This window comes from Pantherophis guttatus, chromosome 6 (genome assembly GCF_059756535.1).
Source record: "Pantherophis guttatus breed Tessera chromosome 6, ASM5975653v1, whole genome shotgun sequence".
NCBI classification, from domain to species: domain Eukaryota; kingdom Metazoa; phylum Chordata; class Lepidosauria; order Squamata; family Colubridae; genus Pantherophis; species Pantherophis guttatus.
Window position 1 is genome coordinate 33063409 of NC_142068.1, and position 23036 is coordinate 33086444.

Genomic DNA, 23036 nt, shown 5'->3' on the forward strand with positions numbered 1-23036 from the left:
CTGTTATAACCTTAACAAATCAGTAACAAATAATAATAAGCCTGATACAAGTATTAGATTTACTGAAAAAGTGTAAATACGTGCAAAGAATAACAGAATTTGGGTTGCAAAGAGCACTCTGCTACTTGCAAAATATTTACCTTTCTTGAACTGAGTCAATAATTTTTTTAAACCAAGTGCAATATTTTTCCCTCTGAATTTTGCAACATAGTTTTTTTTTTAAAAAAAATCCTCAATCTCTTGATATATCAGCCAGCGCAGAATCAGGAAACAGAAACAGTTCATCGTGTTTCTCTATATTATAATTTCTATAGGGACATTTGTAATCATCATATTTTATCCCTGATGTATTAATACCCAGGAAGAATGTATAATTATTTTGTAAACCTCATTCTATTGCATATAAAACTATCACCCATATGGTAACTAAATTTTATATTCTGAAAACAAATCAACAACTGATGCAACTGTTGTTTTTCCTTTTTAATTATATTTTATGTAGTTTACTGATCATTGATTGAAGTATAATGACTTTTCCTATGAACATTTATATGAAAGCTGACTCATAATTAAACCAAAATTATAATTACAGAACTTCCAGTTAAAAATCAAGAGCAAATGTCCCTGGGTGCTTCCTTTTTCAAACTTTTATTTTACCAGATTATTATCACCTAGATACAACAACCTTGTTTAGAATTATTTCTCAATCAAGCAATTGTTCTACACTTGATGAAAAAAATAAGGACTTCTTTTCTTTTGGGAAATTATGCATGTCATTTTAAATCAAGTTTTTGATTATAATATGATTAATATACTCTATATACTGTTCTGTCCTAGTTGAATCATGAATGAAATTAGCCACCAGAGGGAGTCAGGAGTACATTCAATCAAAAATTAATACTTTAAAAAAAGGTTATTTGTAATTGATACATTTTCATCACTGGAAAATGTTAATGAGGAACAATTAGGAATATTAATATTGTGATAATTTATTTTTATAAAAGTAGTATTTGTCTGTAATAACTTCTGATCAGATCTCTTTAGAAATATTTCAAACAATAAATGAGTCATAAAATGAAGGAAGTGACTAAGTTCACAATTAATAAATTTTTAAAAAGAAAACATCCATATCCTCTCTCTAAAGAGTCCATTACTATGGCTAGTTAGGCCTTAAATAGTAAGGTTTTCAAGGCTATGGAAGGTATGAAGGAACATAAATATATTGTTTGTAGCTTGGGTTTATTTGCTTCTGGAAAAGAAGGAAGGAAGGAAGGAAGGAAGGAAGGAAGGAAGGAAGGAAGGAAGGAAGGAAGGAAGGAAGGAACGAAGGACAAACTTGGTTTCAGTGTTTTGTGGTATTCTGGTTTTCTACATTCATATTTCTTTCATTTCTGTAATAAAGAAGCTTATCTAATCATGATGAATATGAAGTTTCTGCAGTTAGCTGGGTACTGAAGGCAAAACAGAATTTCTGAGTAAGAAATCTGACACCTCTTAATTCCATTGTACCGGTCTCGTCTCCACCTCTTAATTTTAAATCTTATATTGTCATTCACATATTGGAACAAAGTAATTTTCTTCCCCTAACTAATCACTATTCCCAGAGTACTTCAATGTGTGTAAAATTTTACCATCTATCATTTAACATATAAGAGCAAATAACCTTGGTTTATTTAAAAAAACTTGTAGACATAATTTTATGACTGGTAGCCAGTTTCCCATGTATTTCTTCTTTATGTATTATGTTTAGCTAGCAAGATACCTTATTGGTATTTTGTTTGTTTGCTTGTTGTTACAGTTGAAGTTAAATGTATTAAATTTATTTGTTGCCTATCTTGCCGAGGGGCTCATCTAGGCAGCTTACAACAATAAAAAAGAAGAAATGAAAGGCATGTAAACAGAAATAAAATAATGGAACAATAAACTAAACAATGACAAAGGAACAGAATGGGAATAAATACATCAATAAGATAACCAAAAAAATGGGTGAGTGGAGAGCATAGAGCAAGAGGAAGGAGGGAGGAGTCTACTGTCAATCCAACCTTGAACTGCACTCAGAAGGAAACTGATAACCGGTGAAGTTTCCAGAGGTAGAAGCCCAAAGACTTCTCTTGCTACAGCATTTTGTACCAGCTGAACTTTCCAAATGGATTTCAAGGGTAACCCCATGTAGGGCACATTGCAGAAGTCCAGTCGGGACGTGACTGAGTCTTGAGTAACTGAGTGCAAGGAGTCATAATCCAGGAAACGTTGCAGGTGGTGCACAAACCAGAGCTGTCCAAAAGCTCTCATATTCACACTTACCACTTGCTCTTCGAGCTGGAGATGAGAGTCCAGAAGAACACCAAGGTTGTGAATTGGATCTGGAACTGGATCAGAGTAGTGTCACCACATCCAGAACTAAGGATAACATATATGGATAAAGGGAAATAAAGAAGCCTCGGCAGAGTCCTGAAATACTGTTGCAATGTTATCGGATCCATCCTTTCCTACCTGCATTTCTTCAACTGCTCTGTTTTCTCCTGGTGATGTGCTGAAGGAGAAAAAAGCCGTATCACTCAGGATACATCACTAATCAGAACAACTTTAATGGTAGGTGGAAATTATCTTGGGGGACCAGACCCAGAGACAGAGAAATAAGAGATAGATAGTCTCCAGTTGAATAGTGGGCAAAGAAAGGGACTCTCCCTAATTTCTCTGGGGGTAAAAAGAGGCAGCAGGAGAACTGTACTTGGAAGATTCTGTTAATGTAGACTTATATTATATCCCCTAAAATTTAAACCCACTTGTGCCTAAACCAATAATGAATCGAATCCAAAATATAACTTCATTTATTAGACCTGCTTAGTGGTGATATTCAAATAATTTAACAAGTGGTTCTCCCAGGGTAGGGCTGGCTGTCGTGGGAAGCATGGCCCATCCCCGTCCTCCAGCTCCACCATACATGCGGGATGAGCCTCCTGCGACAGCCAACCTGACCCTGGGCGAACCGGTTGTTAAATTACCTCCCCAGCTATCAAAGTGGATCCTTGGCTCTGCGTTGAAATGGAGAAATGGAAAAGGGAGTGGGAGGCATAAGGGAAGGAGGAAGAGCAGGGAGAAGAAAGGGAAAGTGTCCTTCTCCTTCCCTTGTGCTGGGCGCTCCGTTGCCCATTTCTCCATTGCAGCATATTGCAGTGCCCAAGATCCACTTTGATAGCGGGATGGTGGTGTAATTTAACAACCTATTCGCTTGAACTGGTGCGAACCAGCTGAACCACACCACTGGACCTGCTACAACAATATGGTTGCCATGATAGCAATATTATTCATGTACTACTATTGGTCTTCCTGGTCCTTTTGGTCAACCAGAGCCTCAAAGGAAGCAAGAAAGACAGTGCAACAACAGAACATTCCATCTAGATTTTTAATATAAATGACAGAAAATAGAAACTGATAATGGTCTGATACATGGAACGAGAACACATTGTTCCATTAGCTTACACTGAAGGAAAAGAGTACAGTCTTTCCTATGAAAAAGCATACCAAATGGTCTGATCACAGATGGCACTATCTGAACATTACGAAACAACATGTTCTACATTGTGGTCATTTTTTTTCATCTTTGGTATTATTCACAGAAGGTTCTTGCAAAAAAAGAAAAACTGACAGATTTGTTAAAAGGATCAAACAGAAGGAATTTTTTTTGATAGAAATTTATTTTATTCATCAATTTATTTTAAGAACGCTGAATTTTTATGGAACGGTTGCTTCTTCCACCAAGAGAGGTTTAGTTGAAAGAAGGAAAAGCTAACAATTATAACAATATCTTATATACTGCTCAAAAAAATAAAGGGAACACAAGCAGAAGACATCCGAGATCTGAATGAATGAAATAGCCTTATTAAATACTTTGTTCATTACATAAAGTAGTTTTGTGTTCCCTTTAGTTGTTTGAGCAGTGTATAAACTACTGTATGTAAAGAACAGAGTATTTAATAAGGCTATTTCATTCATTTAGATCTCGGATGTCTTCTGCTTGTGTTCCCTTTATTTTTTTGAGCAGTATATATAACCAACACGTATTTGGGAAAAATGACATTTATATTTAAGTGCAGAATCTTTGTCCTGGGTAGGAGGGATATGAATTAATAAATAATAACAATAAATTTAGCAACTTCTGAGAAGCGGCTACAGTCATAATCCAAAATCACTTTACGTAAGGTAGATGGCCATATAAAATATAATAATAATAATACATTGACAAAATCATCAACAGTCAATTGCAAAAAGTAGCTTTACTTGTAATAGCTTACATCCTGCAACAATACCTCTAACACCATCAAACAAAAGTATTGGCCATTCTCAGAACCTTGGGAACAACTCCATAGGTGGATAAAAATGCCAAATCCTGTCTAAACACATCTGGCTGACAACAACCATAATTGTTAAACAATGTAAGAATATTTAGCACAGATATGGCAGTAAAATTTGGGCTAAAGAAAGATGCTATAGTAGGGTAAAATTACAAATAGTAATGGAATTGAAATGCTGAATGGCCAAATCATCAGGAGTCAATAGGACTCTACAACTACCTGGGCATTTTACATGTAGGTTTACCATTAAGCATGGACAAGTTAAGGATATAATTAGTAAATAATATTTCCAAATTTTTTTAAAAAAAGCTAAAGACAAAATTTAATGGTGGAAACATCATTAAGCTATAAATATCTGTAGTACAAAGCAGTGCTGGAATTATTAACTAGATACAAGCTGAACTGGACAATTTGGACCCAAACCCAAGAAAATTGATGACAATTCATTATGCATTATATGTCCGCATAGTGATATTCATACCTGCTCCTCAGAAATGGAGACAGAGGTTTACTCCAGGTCAAATAATCTGATGAAGAAAAGTGTGCATTGGTTGATTATCTAAATGACAGACAAGAACAAGCATTGATGCAAATTAAACTTTGGAGTTTACTGAATGTACAGGAAACAAAATATGAATATCAAAATAATGTAATAAACCCACAAACAGAATGCTGGCAATGAAAAGCACTACATGGTCCATTTCTACAAAAAATCAGGGAAGAGTGGATAAAGATAACCGAGCACTGTCTTATACCTGGGGCATTAAAAAAAGGAAACTGAATGCATAATTTTGGCTGTGCAAGAACAAGCTATTTAAGCTAATGCAATCAAGGCCAGAACTGGGGGAAAAAATCATCAAATGATTCAGAGTGCAGATTGTGCAAAGAAGCAGAAGAAAAAGGAGATCATATATTCAGCTCATGTAAGAAGATTGCATAAACTGATTATAAACAATGACAGTCACTAGCACAGTTGCCAAAGTGTGAATAATTGATTTGGAAATACTGCAGCATAGTATAGTAAAAGACAAAGAATTGGAGAAAAACAGAAAATATCTGAAAATCAAATCAAGTTGAAAGATTATGATATAAATCAGCCATGGTGGTCTCAATGGTTATTGGCACACTTGGACGGCATTTAGGAAATCTACACATTAATACAATTTCCATCTGACAATTGCAAAAAGCCACATTGCTTTAATCTGCAAATATACAGTACTATGCCAATACATTAGAACATCCTAGGAGGTTCTTGGGAAGAACTTGATGCATGTGAAGCAGTGGTGAAATCCAATTTTTTTTACTACCGGTTCTGTGGGCGTGGTTTGATGGGCATGGCAGAGGAAGGATATTGCAAAATCTCCATTCCCACCCCCTTCCTGGGGGAAGGATATTGCAAAATCTCCATTCCGATCTCACTCTGGGGCCAGCCAGAGGTGGTATTTGCTGGTTCTCCAAACTGCTCAAAATTTCTGCTACCGGTTCTCCAGAACCTGCTGGATTTCACCCCTGATGTGAAGGCTGATACCAGCTAAATAACTGGCAACTGTTATTTCATATTGTTGTGAATATAATAATAATATAATGGAAGACACCATTTAGGACATTGAGTCAATCCGCTACTCAGTGCAGGAATTCATCCAAATATAAAGTCCACGGCAGAAGGCTGCCTAAGCTCTGCTTACATGCATCCAATGTATCTCGCTACTTCTCTGGGTAATTGGTTCAATTATCAATTATTGTTTATAAAAATCCAAACCACAAATCTAACACAAGCTAACATACTGCTTTTATTTGGTATGCTTTCTTTCTTTACATTCCTATATTTTTTTGCCCAAGACAGCTTTTTATATAATTTCATTAATTTTACATGGGAATGCCTCATTCAAGTCTTATCCAAGTGCATTAATGTAGTTATATAGTTAGTCCTTGTGTTTCAGAACAAGCACAAAGCTTCTTAAGATCTGTCTTTCTGGACTTTTGAACCTGAACTATATCTCCCTTTCTAATTTCCTGAGCTGAAGGAAGAAGTCTCCAGTGGAGATTTAAGAACTCTCCAGCTGTACAAATTAGGATGTCAGGAAATTTAGCTTACCTAGTAGAAACCTATTATAAGAGAACAGAAGTCTAGCAATGAGGTTGTAACATACAGTATATTCCGTTCCAGTGTAACAGTACTTGACTCCATCTCCACGTAGATGGAACGATTTATGAAATCTCTTTCAATACCATGTTTGATACACCTATGCAATTGTTATTGTATCTAGCCTCCCCATTTAACTTTTTCCATTGTACAGGTAGTCCTCGACTTACAACCACAATGAAGCCCAAAATTTCCATTGTTGAATTTTGCCCCACTTTATGATCTTTCTTGCCACAGTTGTTAAGTGTATCAGTGCAGTTGTTAGGTTAGTAACATGGTTATTAAGTAAATCATTGATTGATCAGGTCACAAAAGGTGATCATAGGATCCCAGGATACTGCAACAGTCATAAATACATGCCAGTTGCCAAGTTTTGATCACTGAAGAGGCTGCAATGATTCCAAGTGTGAAAAATGGTCATAAGTCACTTTTTTCAGTGCCGTTGCATGGTCACTAAACAAATGCTTAAATTGAAAATTATTGCTGAAGACCTGATGGATATATGCAAATAAAGACTTTTCAGTAATTCTCCTTTCATTCTCTCTGTCTGTGTGTGTGTGTATGCACACAAATGTGCGTGTGTGGGATGGGGAGGGCACACACACCTTTAAGTCAGTTTTTGACTTCTGGCGACTGCATGAAGTTTTCTTGGAAAGAAAAGATTTCTTTTTTCTTTGGAAAAAAAATTCAGTAGGGTCTGCCATTGTTTCCTGCCTAAGGCTGAGAAAGAGGGACTAGCTCAAGGCCATTCAGGTATCTTTGTGCTTAAAGCAGGACTAGAACTCACAGTCTCTCAGTTTATAGTCTTGCACTTTAACATTACACCAAACTGACATAATTCTCCTTTTTCCTCCTACAAATACTCTGGGGATTTGTATCTTTAGAGTGGTAGAGAAAATAATATTTAGATAATATTAAACAATATTATATTAAATATTAAACAATTACCTAATTACCTTATTTTATTGATATACTACCAGTGATTATTTTTTATGGATCTGTGCAAGAAAATGCCTAATCTACTTCACCAACATTTCATCCCTCCAAGGATTAAGTGTCAACAGTACTTCCTTCTAATGTCTATGGAGATTTGAACAAAATGGGAACAAATGAGTTGCTAGTTAGTATGAGTGCCAAGCATTCCAATTAATATTACATTTATGGGTTCACACATCTCCATTGCTTTGTATCCCATATTGATAGAATTCAAGCACAATAGGTACTTCCTATTCCTTAGTTTATATATTTTGGCATACAGAGAAAATATTCTAGGAAACAACGGTGGGATCCCAGGAAAAGACTGTCTAATTAAACTACAATCGGCTTTTTCTCTTTTCTTCTTTAACTTTATTAGAATTATTATTCTGAACAGAAAAACAGTTTGGTGTAATGGTTAAGGCATCAGGCTAGAAACTAGGATACCACGAGTTCTAGTCAAGAGTTCTAGTTATGACACAAAGCCAGGTGGGTGTCCTTGGACCAGTCACTCCCTCTGAGTTTTAGGAAAGGGGCAATGGCAAATCGTTTCCAAAAAATCTTGCCAAGAGAATTTCAGGAACTTATCCAGGCAGTTATCTCAAGTGAACACTGACTGGAAGGCATACATGATGATGATGATGATGTTATCCACTCAGTTGTGTCCAATTCTTGGCGATTCTATGGGCCAGCTCTCTCCACATCTTCCGATCTTGCACTACTTCGGAAGGCCCACATACACGCTATATAGGAGAAGAAGGGAAAAAAACAATAGTGAGAAAACAGGATGGATGCCAGCAGAGATCCCGAGTTTTGCCAACATTTTGCAAATTGGGAAATAAGAGCTTGGTCTGGAAACCTCCAGAAGAAGGCTTTGACATTGAAGCTCAGTGCTCAGCACAGACCCACAGCAGATTACATCCTGGGTGGGCGCCATCTGTCCCCTGTGGCACATTAGAAGTGCTGAAACGAAGCCGGAGGAGGAGGAGGAGGAGGAGGGCGAGCAAAGCAATGGTGTTGAAAGAACAGCCTATTACTCGCTTGATATGTGGCAGTAAGGAAAATGCATTTGGAAACGGCGAGGGCTCCTTGGTTCGCCTGCCTGCGATTTGGCGCACGGCCCCGTCGACTTTGACGAACCCCCCCTCCCCCCTTTGCCCTCCCTGATCGCTTGAGATGGCGATGGTAACGGAGCTCAGCCTCTTCGCAGCCCCAAACCCAGCCTTCTGCAAGAACTGCGGGAAGGCTCCGGATGTCGTTCACCCAAAGCCGCTCTCCGGAGCGCCTCGCCGCCTGTTGCTGCTGCTGCTGCTGCTCCCGTCGCGGTCGGGACTTCTCGAACGGCTTCTCGCCTTCCTCCCCCCACCCTCCCCGCCCGCCCCCTTGACAAGCCCATCCGTCCCTTTGCGGGGGTGGTGGGCTATCATGCTGGGCTGGGGGAAAAAGTGAAAGTCCCAGGTTCCGCTTCCTGACAGCGTCTCGCCTTTAGTCACCCGTTTAAGAAAAAGGCTCTGCCTCAGGCGCAAATGGCCGGGGAGAAGACGCGGAGGTTCACTCGGAGCTTGCTGAGACCGAGCATGGCAACTGAGCTTCGCCAGAGCGCCGCTACTACCGCCACTGCCGGCGACGCCGCCGCCGCCGCCACCACGAGCAGCGCCAATCGCAGCCGCTTCCACAAGAGAGTGAGTTCCAGTTCTTCTCTTCCGGGGAGCGCGGAAAAGGCGCGAAGAAGCGTCCGAACGAATCCGTCGCCACTCCGCTGTTAGGGAGGCGCGGGGTGGGGGGAGTGGGGGGGAGAGAAGGGGGATTAAGGTCCCTCAGGCAATTGCCGTCCTCTACACAGCCTTGGGGCGAGGTCGCAAGGCTGGGCACGGTCATGGTGGTGGGATGGTCGCTGTGAACGGGGAGCATTGCAGGTTGGAGAGACGGCCGATGACAGAAGCCCTCCAGGACCGATGACAGTAGTGCTCTCTCCAGTACTGTCCAGAAAGACGGGTTAGCAGCTGGTAGGCAGGTTTTATTTCCAGCTCTCGCTGCACGCCTGCAGAGGATTGAGTTTAGAGGGTTGTGTAGAAAGCCAATGCTCTCTCACTACTGTGCTATGCTGCAATCCAGAGGGTGTATGGCGCATCCCTCTGATGATGAGAAGGCATTGTCCTTCAGTCATCCTCCTTGTTCTTTTCAACAATGCCAACAGCTCAGTATTACCCTGTTTCCTCCAAAATAAGACATCCCCTGATAATAAACCCAATCTGGTTTTTGAGCACATGGCAATAAGGCCAAGTGCTTATTTCAGGGTTCAAATATATATATATATATATATAAGACAGGGTCTTATTTTCTGGGAAACATGGGTATTATTGAATTATTATTAGATGATTATGGAATATAATTTAAATATGCACATGTGCGCAGCACACACCCACACTCAGAAAAACAGAGAATTAGGCAGTATGTTTTTAACAGCAGGAAGAATGAGGAAGGTGCAGTTCTGTGGTCAACAGTCTTGAGTTGCTCAAAAATGAGCCACACTGCAGTGCAATCCTAGGTATGTTTTCATAGTAGAAGGAACTTCCTAGTTGCTAGTTGAGATGATGAATTCGCCTTGGCTGGATGTTTGAATTTAAGAGTAGAGAGCAGGGCCGGATTTTCCTATAGGCTAACTAGGCTTCAGCCTAGGGCCTCAAGATCAAGAGGGGGCCTCAAGATCAAGAGGGGCCTACATTCAAATTGTTAGCAAAATTAAAATTACACTTTCACTATAGGTGAAAGGGCCTCATAAGTGGAATAGCCTAGGGCCTCTTTTCATCTAAATCCGGCCCTGGTAGAGAGCCATCTGTTGGAGAACCTTTAGTTTGGGATCATGCTTTGGGCTGGAAGTTGACAAAATAAGCCTCCCAGGTCTGTCACCCTTCATTGTCACACACAGCACTTGCAAGGCCTCAGTCATCATTGTTCTTTCTTTCTGTTTTGCTTTTGTAACATTATACTTCTTTTCAGCAGCAACCTCTGTATCTATTGGAGAAAAATAAACAAAAAAAAAACTTGATACAATTTAATTATATTACATATATTATGACATAATAAATATATGCTGTCAATTTTTGATAGTTCACTTCATTATTAAGCGGGCAATACCACAAAAATATTTGTGATAATTTTTTTTTGTATTAAAGTGCAGCAAGATTTGTCATATGAATGATTCATTAGCAATCCAATGCCATTTATCTTATCCCAAATGCCTCCTGGTATCTTGTTTTCTAGGATAACAGAAAACAGAGTTAGAAGGGACTTTGGAGGTCTTCTAGTCCAACTTCCTGCTCAGTCAGGAAACCCTATACCATTTCAGACAAATGGTTGTCCAATCTCTTCTTAAAAAATTCCAGTGTTGGAACATTCACAACTTCTGGAAGCAAGTCATTCCACTGATTAATTGTTCTGTCAGGAAATTTCTCCTTAGTTCTAGGCTGCTTTTCTCCTTGATTAGTTTCCATCCATTGCTTCTTGTCTTCCCTTCAGCTGCTTTGAAGAACAGCTTGACTCCCTCTTCTTTGTGGGATATTGGAATACTGCTATCATGTCACCCATAGTCCTTCTTTTCATTAAACTAGATGTACCCAATTCCAGAAACTATTCTTTATATGTTTTAGTCTTCAGTCCCCTAATCAGGTTCCATTCTGGTTTTCCCCAGTTTTTATGATTCATTTTATTTTATAATCCTTGGAAGTAGGATCTTAAAATGGTAACCAATATGTTGAATGATTATTTTTTACACATTGTAAAATAAAGAAATAGCAATACAAAGACAAAACTACTGTTGTTTGCTAAGTATTCCAGAATTCACCGGTAGTAACCAATGGCCTTGAAACTGAACAAATTAATGTATTTTAATTTAAATATCTTGAAATTGCCGTTCAGGACTCCAATGACAGAAGTGCTCATTTATGTAGTCCAAATCATCTTTGGTAATTGGAATATTAATTTAGGGTCACCTATTTATCCCTATTGCATTAAAACTAATTTCTGTCAAAATATGCTCTCAGTTTTTATACAATGCACAGTCAACATTTTAAAGAATTATCTTCTAAATTCCAGTTCAGTGTTTCAAAGGTGTAAGCCTGGAGTACAGTAAGCCTGAGTAATTAAGTTTGACTCCAATATGTGTTTGTTTGCTTGGTTGTTTTCCTTATTGGTTAACATTAATATTTTTATCCATCATTTTGACTCTTCTGACAGTAGAAGATAATTTCAATGCCAAATAGAAAGCTATATTCTTACAGATTCTCTTGGAAAATCTCTCTGGGGTACAAGCAGGCCAAAAACGTGTTCTGGTCATGGAAAAATAATTAGATCAGTCTCACATGCCCAGAAACATATTTCTAAGAAGCGATTCTTTTCGGTTTAAACCTGTAAGCGTTTGAAATCTGATAGCCTTGCCATTAGCTGTTTTAGAAGGCAGACATAAGAAAACACCCTATTATGGCATCCTGTATGTGCCATGTGGCATAGGAGCTATAGATACATTGCCTGTATTCTTCTAAATTATGGGATTTATTGAGAGCTTAAATCTCATTGTATTTATCTTCATATAGTAAAATATTCAGACTATACTGATATCTTTTATATGCAAATTATTTTCTTCAATCACATGTCAACCCACTGTAGGTCACTAAGTTTCTTTAGACTGTCTTAAAAATAGTGGAAATTGATATCTAATTATTTCACTCACTGTATGAGATAAACATATCAACTGATGGACAGAAAAGATTCTGTTGAAGTACACTTCCTGCCAAGGAGGTTTATGTTTCTCCCTTGACTTTATGCAGCAGTTTTAAAGAGTGTCAGTGTTACCAATATCATCCTCTTTATAGTTTAACATTGAATGTTTAGTTTTAAGCTTGCTTTAGCTTTAAATAATCTTATGATTTATGACTCTTAGGTTTGTAGCTTTAGGTTAGTAGTGCTTTGTCACAATATTTTATATTTATATCTAGGAAGTCAATTGAAATATTACTTTCTGACTTGCATTTATTTTATTAGTTTGACTGTTTCATTTATGCTGCTCATTTCAAAATAAAGACTGAATGACTTTTGAAAACAGTTTTCAGGAAAGTTAAGAGATACAATGAACGCTTTCAGTTTCTGCATGGCTTAAAACATTCTTTTGCCCCTTAAAAGTCATTTAACCAATTGTGGGATCATTAGCAAGTTATTTGCAGCCAGAATCACACCTTTTACAGTGCTGCTTATGGAAACACTTTCCACTCCCATGAGAGAACACATTTTCCATTCACTGCTGAAATGGACTCAGCCTGTGAACATAAAGAACTGATATTATATTCTTACAGGTATCTTCCAAGCAATATTATACTTTTACAAAGATCTTCAGAACTCTAGCTAGTTTTGGAACATTCTCAACCCAACTCCTTCTAAAACGACAAGTTGACTGAAACAGTGTAAGACTTTGGGTCAGAAATTTCTTATTATAATCCATTCTGTCTCCTTTGAAAACAGAAATAGTTTATTAGCCATCTTAATATAATTGATGCTTTTGCATTTGAGATCTAATTTTCAGTGAACAGCTGAATAATCTTCATATTTAAAAAGCTGCATTTTTGTATAGTTGCAAATTTATAGATGTCAAATGTTTAAAAAGAAGGAACTTAAAATTGTGACGTGGGAATCTTTTAATTGTAGTTTTATATTCAGGTAGTGTTCAACTTACAATCACAATTGAGCCCAACATTTATGTTGTTAAGTGAGATGTTTGTTAAGTAAACTTTGACCATTTCTTGCCACAGTTGTTAAGTGAATCACTGCAGTTTTTAAGTTAGTAACAGGGTTGTTACTGAGCCATGGTGGCGCAGTGGTTAGAGTGCAGCATTGCAGGCTAATTCTGCTGATTCCGGCTGCCAGCACTTTGGCAATTCAAGTCTCACCGGTTCAAGGTTGACTCAGCCTTCTATCCTTCCGAGGTCGGTAAAATGAGGGCTCAGATTGTTGGGGGCAATATGCTGACTCTGTAAATTGTTTAGAGAGGGCTGTGAAGCACTGTGAAGCGGTATATAAGTCTAAGTGCTATTGCTATTGTTAAGTGAATCTGGATTCTCTATTGACTTTGCTTGTCAGAAGGTGATCACATGACCCGTGGACACTGCAATAGTGGTGGGATTCAGCCAGTTCACCCCAGTTTGGGAGAACCGGTCGTTAACTTTCTGAACAGTTTAGCAAACTGGTTGTTGGAAGAAATCATTAGGGCAGACAACCGGTTGTTAAATTACTTGAATCCTACCACTGCACTGCAACCATCATAAATGTGAACTAGCTGCCAAGCATCCAGATTTTTATCATTGACCATGGGGATGCTGCAATGATCATAAGTGTGAAAAAAAAAGTCACTTTTTTCAGTGCCCTTGTAACTTTGAACAGATACTAAACGAACTGTTGTAAGTCAAGGACTACCTGTACACAGCTTTCCTTCTACATGTGATATAGACTGTTACAAATTGGAAAGCTAGCAACCGCAAACTGATGAAAGAAGAAAAGGATTCAATAGAACATTGTTTACATTCTGAATTGTACTTTGTGTTAAAGTAGACTTGGAGGTAGGTATATTTAAATAAATAAACAAACAAGCAAATATAAAGAATCTGGCAGACCACCAGATGGCACTGATCTCCTTCTAATGAAAGAAAAGTTGCTTTAAAAGATTTACTCTTTTAAAGATTTACTTTAAAGATTTACTCCAAAATGATATAGTGTCTTAAAATGTGCAGGGAAAACAATGATGCATAGAATAGGTATCTTCAACTTAATGTGGTTTCTAGTTAGACATTTACCTGTTTCTTCCCAACTAAGATCTGTGAGTCACATTTTCCCTTTGATTCAATTTACCTGAATTATTTTCTTTTTCTATACATTTATCTTGTGCTGAAAGGATACCGATTTTCATTCTTTCCTCTCTACATTAGTATACAGTTTCTTACTTGCACACTTCTACCTTTCGTTTTCAGAGGAAACAGTAGAGGGAGAGGCTGGTGTAAATCTGTCTTTTTCTACATGCCGCAGCAAGCATCTTTCTCACATAAAAAAGTGAATTCAAATATTGCGAAAACTGAATCTGACTAATATTAGAATCTGGGAAGGGCTTGTTTTATGAAGGGAATGAAGGACAGTATTCACAACAGTTCCCAAAAGCTCACTCCAAATGGCGTGAATAAGCTTCAGAGTGGGATATGCAGCTCAGTATAAATAAGCATAGAATGATATACTGTATGTTGACACAGAAAAACCAGCAGTATATTAGTGGGATCTGAGGGGAACAAACATCTTACACATGAATGGGATATACAGATAGTCCTTGACTTACGACCACAATTGAGCCCAAAATTTCTGTTGCTAAGTGAGACATTTGTTAAATGAATTTTGCCCCATTTTACAAACTTCCTTGCCACAGTTGTTAAATGAATCACTGCAGTTGATAAATTAGTCGAGAACTACCTGTACTGCAACTGCTTTAAACTGTTAAAGACAAGTGCTATGTTAATTGCGATCATTCATTGCTGTTCATGCAGGTGTTCAATGTCAGTGAACCACAGTTTGAGAAGAAAGGGATCTGACACAGTAAAGGGTAGATGTTAATGTCTTCCTATGTATGACTTACAGGTTCTGAAATAAAGAGCAGATTTAGATCCATCTGGGCTATGTCTGCAATTTCCTCCAAAAAGCCCATCATTTGTGAGCTACATTGGATCCCTTTCCAAGGATTCAAAGACTAAAGCTGCTCAAGGGAAATAGCTTTTAAGAATTACTAGAAGGCTTTCATGTGCAATTAGAGTTGATCCTTCTTCTAATGTTGGAGTTACAGCTCCAGCAGGCTCCAAAACTGAACGAAGGCAGATTTTAGAAAACTTGACATCCTCATCTCTCCCTAGCCAGATCTTCATAGTATCTGCTATGTTTATTCAATTATCAGTCACTAGGTTATCTGCTGAATGATCTTAATGTTTAACATTAATATAATGTTTACCAACAGCAAGTGCAGGCCAAGAATTTAACTACTTGGGCTTACATCAGGGGAAACTACCTTAGAAAAAGGGAACTGCATCAATATGCAGTTTTTTTTCCCCCAGCATTGCTCATCAGACTTCCTTCTGCCTGTTATGGTCCTATTTCAGCCCACATTACCATATCCTTGGAGGATCACAATACCTACAATCGTTCTCTGTCCTGATCTGTCCCAGTTTATTTTAACGGATGATTCTCAACATATTAAGTAATTGCAGCCTGATTTTTTTTATAGCAACAGAATAATATGTAGCTATTACAGACCAGAATCAGTAAGAGACCCCATTGTCTTGAAATAATGAATCAATTAGTATTTACACTAAAATTACTAACACAGGTTTAACATAGGTTAACCTGCCTGCTTCTTTATAAAACCAAGGAAAATAATTGAAAGAAAAAGAAAATCCTGTTCTCCCGTGTACATATGACCGTGACTACTTTGAATTAATGCCTCATTCATTGAATCCTTTGCCCTATCTAATGCTAAGTGTAGTCCCACACTTATCCCAGAATATTTACTTCTTTATTAAGGAAGTGACATAAAGAATTTTCTGAACTAAACTGTTTTACTGTGTTCAATTTGACTTATTCATACTTAACTTTGTATAGCATTACATACAGAGCATTGATTGTAGATCAGTGTTTTTCAACCTTGGTAGCTTGAAGATGGGTGGACTTCAACTGCCAGAATCCCCCAGCCAGCAGCAGTTGTAGATGATCTTTGTTAAATCAATTAATCTGTGAGCAGATGATCCTCGATTTACAAACCTGTTCCAAAGTTACAATCGTCTGGGCATCCTCTCTGGTCATGTGATTCCATTACTCCAGACTCCATTAATGGCCATTTGCAGCATCCTGTGGTTATGTAACCACATTTTTAATGATTATTTTGCCAAAATCTAGCATTTAATTCTGGTTTTGGCAAAACAGCGCCCACAGTGAACCATTTGGTTTTTTTATGACCGCAGCATTTCTTTAATGTCTCTCACAAAAATAATTGTAAAATTATGTTGGTCACATGACCACCCTGTTTTATTACCATTGTGTCTTATGACCACAATGACAGATTCCATTACAGTTGTACATCAAGGACAATCTGTACTACGTGTCATTCAAGTCTACAGGAGGTTACATTTAGAGCATGTAAGCATGTGGAATATAATGCCTGATTTGCTCTTGTCCATATGTTTCTAATAGAAGATTGTTGTCTCTTGCATTGAACCTTGTGGCAGAACTATACTTGAACACTCATCTCAACAGTCTGTTTGTAACGAACAAGGAAAGCGACTTTACCAGTGACTTATAACCTATCTACACAATCCTTAGCAATGTAATGAATCATAGTTTGAACAGTGTTGCTTATATCAGATGCATCTTGTATGTTTCCTTATGCAATCATGAATCATAATTAGAATTTTTATATACAAAATGTGTTTCTCAGTCCATTCAATACAGATTCATGCTTAAATAATTGTTACGAACATTACAAAAATTTTGAAAATTGCAGTTACATGGCCTTTCCCTTTTTTGAGTCAAGTACTCTTTCTCCAATTTGGTTTTAACTAGTTTCTGGTTTAGCAGATTACATTATCAAAATAAATTTCAAGAAGCCCTTGTCATTTTCATATTACGTTACCTTCCCAAGAATATATCCAGTATTTAAAAAATACTGTATTTCAAATCTATACACATATACATAACTTCTGGATTTTGGAACCAAACTTCAAAACTACCAACTAGAAGCAAGAATGTACTTTTCGTAAATTGCTTAGTTTTTCAACTCAGTCGGTTATCTCTATGTTTTATCCAGGACTCCTTATTCTAGAGAATAAATTTATTTTTCAAAGGAATAAAAGACATGAGCGAGGAAACAAGACAACTCAGTCTAAATATTAAAACATAACAAGTGTGGGGAGAAAGAGAAATTATACAGGAAAAAGAACAAAAAGAAGACCTGGAACAGAAAGAAACAATCAAAAAAGATCTCAGTGTACTGTGAGTGAGTGGGTAGATGACTAATGTCTGAACCTCTGGGTTACTCTAGGCTCCAAAATTCCTTTTACATTTTGATTTGGGTAGTCTCTATATATTGCTTTACAAATGGGTGACATTTGAAATAGATATGCTTTGCCCTTTGATTTATACACATTTAGAACAGTTTCAGGCCTGTTTAAATGTCAGAAAAGCATCAAAATGATCTTTGTGCTGTCCTTCAGTTTTTTATTCTTTTGCTAGAAAGGGAAACCTGAGAAAAGAAAAAGAGAATGGCTTGCAGTGGAAAGCGAAGAGATGGACAAATTATTCCGTGCAATCACCTGAGCTAGCTTAAATTTAATTTTGTTCTAGGAACTGTTGAAGGAGAGGATGCTATACCAAACCGTGGCAGAATATAACAAGCTATTATGCTGCTGTATTGAGTTTCATAAAATGTTTTGGTTCAAAGGAACTATCAACACAAGAAATGAGAGGGAATCACTTAACATTTTGATCTTTATATAGTGTATAATACTGCTGACCAGTATTATACCTGATGCTCTTTCACCTATACTGGCAGCCAGTACATTTCAATCCATGCTGCAACCTAATATGTTTTGTGCTAAAGCAGGCCATTTAGAATATCAGCTGGAGATCAGGATGGCTATCTTGCTTCCAATGTCTTCCAATGGAGACATACAAATTGCAAGAGTGCATAGCATTGTTTCAACAATACTTCTTAAATTTCTAGACCACCAACTGGCTATTTTTCATCATCCTGGTTCCCTGCTCCATCAGGGTAAATAAACTGATTAGGGATTTTGTATCACAGCCAAATTTCCACTTTGTCTGAAGGGATACTGTAGCTTTTATTTTATTTAACAGAGTCCATTTTCTTGATGCAAGTTAATGGCATATTCATTGGTACCATGGACAGACTATCTATCTATCTATCTATCTATCTATCTATCTATCTATCTATCTATCTATCTGGATTTATATGCTGCATCAAACCTAGAATTTGCAGACAAAATTAGTGAAGTTCTAAAGCCCTGTTCTTAATCAATTATGTTGTAGGACAATAGCAAATAATCTTTCTGTTATTGTTATTTTATTTATATATTTAAGCTTCCAAGAGCTGTGTGATGGATGACATCAACAATTCAGCAGAAAGGATGTGCTGGAATATTTACTTCCTTTTGTTCATGTATTTTTTGGATATATTTTGAAGGTATGTTATACCTGTTTGATTCTTATCCCCCATTTTGGCTTTACAGCAGCAATCATGCTATTGGTTTGTATTGAATTTCAGCTCTACAGCTCATACGTTTCCTGCACTTTTGTCAATGCAAAGTTTAGTTTCAAAACACATATATTCAAAAGAAAGGAGAATACAGTTTATCAACAACCGTCATTGTTTTACTCAACAAATAATCACAAACAAGAACTCAAAAGAGAATCATTTCCAAAAAGATGATTGAAGATGAACGTGAGTGAATTGATAGTACAAAATATGGTATAATGATGTTAAATCAGAAAACTGGAGAAAAAACTGCTTTGGAACAAATGTTCTTGGATGGCAGCTTTTGTTTTAGGAATCATTGTTGGCCTTTCAGGGGAAATACAGACAAGAAGCATAATAATGAATACTAGCTCTGTCTTTATTATAAGATTACATTAACAGAATCTTATAAGTGTGTAAGTCTTTCTCCTCTCCTCTCCTCTCCTCTCCTCTTCTTTGTAAATGAGGAAGAATCCCTACTGAAAATTTTCCCACCCGTCCCCTTCCTTCTGTGAATAACTTTTACCTTATAGCTGTCCAGTCTGCAGCTCTTTCTCTTGTCTCTCAAGGTCATTGGTATATACCATTACATTCATAGCTGGATTTACATATTTACATTTAGCCATCCTTTGACTATTTGTAATTTTTTGGTGATACCATTCTGATGGCAGATAGTGAAGAGGAACTAAAAAGCCTGATAAGGCTGAAAGAGGAGAGTGCAAAAATTGGCTTGAAACTCAACATTAAAAAAACTAAATCACTGCATCCAGTCCCATCACATCCTGGCAAATAGAAGAGGAAGACACGGAAGTAGTGACAAATTTTATTTTCTTGTTCTCAAAGATCACTGCAGATGGTGACTGTAGTCCTGAAATTAACGTATGCATTGCTCCTTGAGATTAAAGCTATGGCACACCTAGACAGCATATTAAAAAGCAGAGAAATCATCTTACCTACAAAGGTCCATATATTCAAAGCTATGGTTTTCCCAGTAGAAATGTATGGCTGTGAGTGTTGAACCATAAGAAAGACCGAGCCCTGAAGAATTGATGCTTTCAAATTGTGTGTTGGATGAGACTCTTGAGAGTCCCTTGGACAATAAAGAAACAAAATCATTCAATCCTAAAGGAAATAAATGCTACTGTTCCTTGGAAGGACATATACTGAAGCTGAAGCTCAAATACTTTGGGTTCCAAATGGGAAGAGAGGGCTCATTGGAAAAAATCTGATGTTGGGAAAAATTGAAGGCAAAAGAGAAAGGGACAGCAGAGGATGAGATAGTTACATAGTATCATCGATACAGTGGACATGAGTTTGGGCAGACACAGGGAGACAATGGAGGTGGCATGTTATGGGCCATGGAATTGCGACTTAGTAAAGAACAACAACAACAACAACGCATTGCAAGCCGCCCTGAGTCTCCGGAGAAGGGCGGCATATAAATCAATTTTTTTAAAAAAAATTCAAGCCTTAGATAGTGGTGTTTAACATATATCTAACATAGGATCATATTTAAGATGGTGGAATAAATAAACAAAATGACAGTACAATGATAAACTGTTTGATTTACCACTGTTCGTTAATTCTAAGTGACTTAGTTGAGTGATGTTGGCAATAATGTACTAAATAAATAGTTTGAATTCCTCCTTCACCATTTGATTTAAAGGAAATCATACAACAGTGCCTACAGTATATTGTTTCAATGGCTGAATATCGTACAAAACTACAAGTGGTTTTAGTTTAACATGATTTTAGTTTAACATGACTGGTACTTTGGTCACTGTAATTTGTAAGCCTTGATTTTTGGCTTATTGGATTGTATCAGTTCAGCATAGTATCATCCATTCATCAAGCCACTGTTTAGTGACAGTTTCTCAATCAGCAATTGGTTGGTTTCAGACAAACAACAAACTTAGTCAGAGAATAATTATTTTGTTCTCACAAAAATACCACTATAATTTTATTCTGAATTGTATTATTTAAGATTTTTGGTAAGCATTCAGATGATAGTCCCAAAGGTGCTTTTTCAATTTTTCTATTCAGATGATAGACTGTTACCTCCGCTAAAATGTTATTTTCCTCTATATGCAAAGCTGACAAGTTTTTCTTACTGATAATTACAAGAAGTTTTTATGTGGAAGTCAACATTTACAGCTCAGCCTAGTAAAACTGGGAATTTTATTGTCTTGCTTTTGTAAAAGTAGATCTGTACTTTTCGTCCCTAATATTTAAATATGAATAAAAATGGCTTAGTCAGATAGCACTATGAATTGAAGAAATAAGACAATACAATGCCATGGCAAACTAGAAAATAAATAATAATCAAGCTGGCCTTTAACAATAATAAACAAAAAAGGCTGTTAGGGAAAGAAAGGAAATGATAATGGTGATAAATCTGTTAATTACAAATTTATTGATACATTACGTTTTTTTTTTAAAAAAAAGTTTATTTCAGTGATGATAATTTTACCTCTGTCACTTTTAAAACTATGCAAGTTTTATTATTTGGTATTGGTCATCCTGAGAGCTATTAGATGTGAGATAAATTTCATGCAGAAGACAAAAATCTATAAATCTGTATTGTGGACTTCATTTTATAATTTATTTACCTAATTTATATAGCTTCCTATTTCACAAATGACTCTGGGCAGTGTAGAACAAAACTAAAACAATAACTATCTAAAGCCATTACAATGACAAAGATTAAAGCATTAAAATCTATAAAAACAGATGGTAATAGTAATTGCATTATCTCACAAGTTCACCTGTCCCCTAAGATCGCCAGGCCTGCTTGTGTAACCAGGGCTTAAGGAACCTTCATAAGCCAAGATGTGATGAGACCATTCTCACCTTCGGGGGGAGGGGAGGAGAAGATTACATAGTACGGGGGCCACAGTAGAAAAGGTCCACCACCTAGGTTCTGCCAAATGTAGCTTCCTAAATGACAGGACCTGTGACATACCGATTCTATCCAATGGGGAGAGGCAGGTGGATGAAATCGGGGAAAGGCAGTCCCTCCAATAACCCAATCCCATTCCATGTAGGGCTTTAAGAATCAGCATTAGCACACTTTGAACTAGACCCAAGAATAAACTGGTAACCAAGTGCAGCAGAGGTGTAACATGTGCGTTATAGGGCATCATATTGGGAATATTCTTCAGCTTCCCTAACTAGAAAAATAGAGTCAAACATCAATGTGGAATTTGCTTCTGTGAAAATGCTATTTTTGGGTAAAACGTGTTTCAAATACTATCCTCCCCTGGTTTGTAATGTATATATAGTGTTTGTTTTCAAATTATTATTTATTACAATTACAGGTTACCATATCATTTAATTCTCTAATACTTACATTTATCTTTGGAAATTGCAACTAGAAGATAGTACATACTGATTGTAGTTTTCTTATCTTTTTTAATTTTGGCATATGAATTACATTATATACTTCTATGGCTCAGTCCAATAGCATGCTTAAATTTTCTTCATACTTAAGAGACTGGAAGAAAATACGAGCATGAATGATTTTGACATGTTGACCTATATAAATGATGCAGATGAAATCATGCAGGTAGCTTATCAGCATCTTTGGGGAAAAAACAAGCAAACCAACCAAATCTTTCTTCTAACTACTTTGGTCCTTTATGGTTCTGTTTAAGAGTGGTATTTAAATATGGTTTCCTTAAAAAATCCGTGTCTATATTCCTAATGAGAAGAGGAAAGAAACAATCTGGTTTATATAATTGAGTAAAATTGGAATTTTCTGACACAAACATAGACGCAAATGGGCAGTTTCTTAAAACACTAACTAGTTGGAGATTATTATTACTGTTACAAACTTTACCTCAAAAGTTTTTTTTAATAATAATAATGGTACATTAAAAAAACTCTTTTGTTATTGGATGAGTTATTAAAAGAAATTCTTAAGAAAATAAAATTCAGTTCTTTTGAAAAGCAACACCTTTCCAGCTCAGAGATGATTGTTTTAATCACCTACTTCATATAATCTTATTCTATCTAAGAACAATAAAGGAGAAGGAGGCTTCACAAAGAATGACATTAGACAGGCTGCTCTTTTAGCAAAACCATTCCTAAATCATCCTCATTACAATTCACCTGTTGTAGGATTCTCTTGGACTGAATCTGTGTTCATTCAGTAGCATCTACAATACATTGCTGATTTACATAAGTGTTAGAAGTATTTTTATATACAAGAATTTGGCTGGGAAAATTAAATCCTTTCTGA

The 23036-nt window shown here is 36.8% G+C and overlaps 1 protein-coding gene and 1 long non-coding RNA gene across 5 annotated transcripts in view; one reads left to right on the forward strand and one right to left on the reverse strand.

Annotated features, from left to right (window-relative positions):
- Nucleotides 1-468: 468 nt before the first annotated feature.
- On the reverse strand, nucleotides 469-9072 carry LOC117678369 (uncharacterized). The gene is made up of 5 exons (XR_015728609.1): nucleotides 8967-9072; nucleotides 8103-8216; nucleotides 4837-4914; nucleotides 2494-2533; nucleotides 469-2400 (listed from the first exon to the last, which is right to left on the reverse strand). It is a non-coding gene; the product is annotated as an uncharacterized LOC117678369 (long non-coding RNA).
- DOCK10 (dedicator of cytokinesis 10) overlaps nucleotides 8639-23036 on the forward strand; it is a 166510-nt gene continuing 152112 nt past the window's right edge. For 2 of the 4 annotated variants that reach the window (XM_060682894.2, XM_034439393.3), the window contains exon 1: nucleotides 8639-9155. In XM_060682894.2, coding sequence (XP_060538877.2) covers nucleotides 9000-9155 — 156 coding nt within the window. In that variant the 5' untranslated portion in view covers nucleotides 8639-8999. The remainder of the gene's footprint in view (nucleotides 9156-23036) is intronic. The other 2 variants (XM_060682895.2, XM_087872664.1) reach the window with 1 other exon arrangement.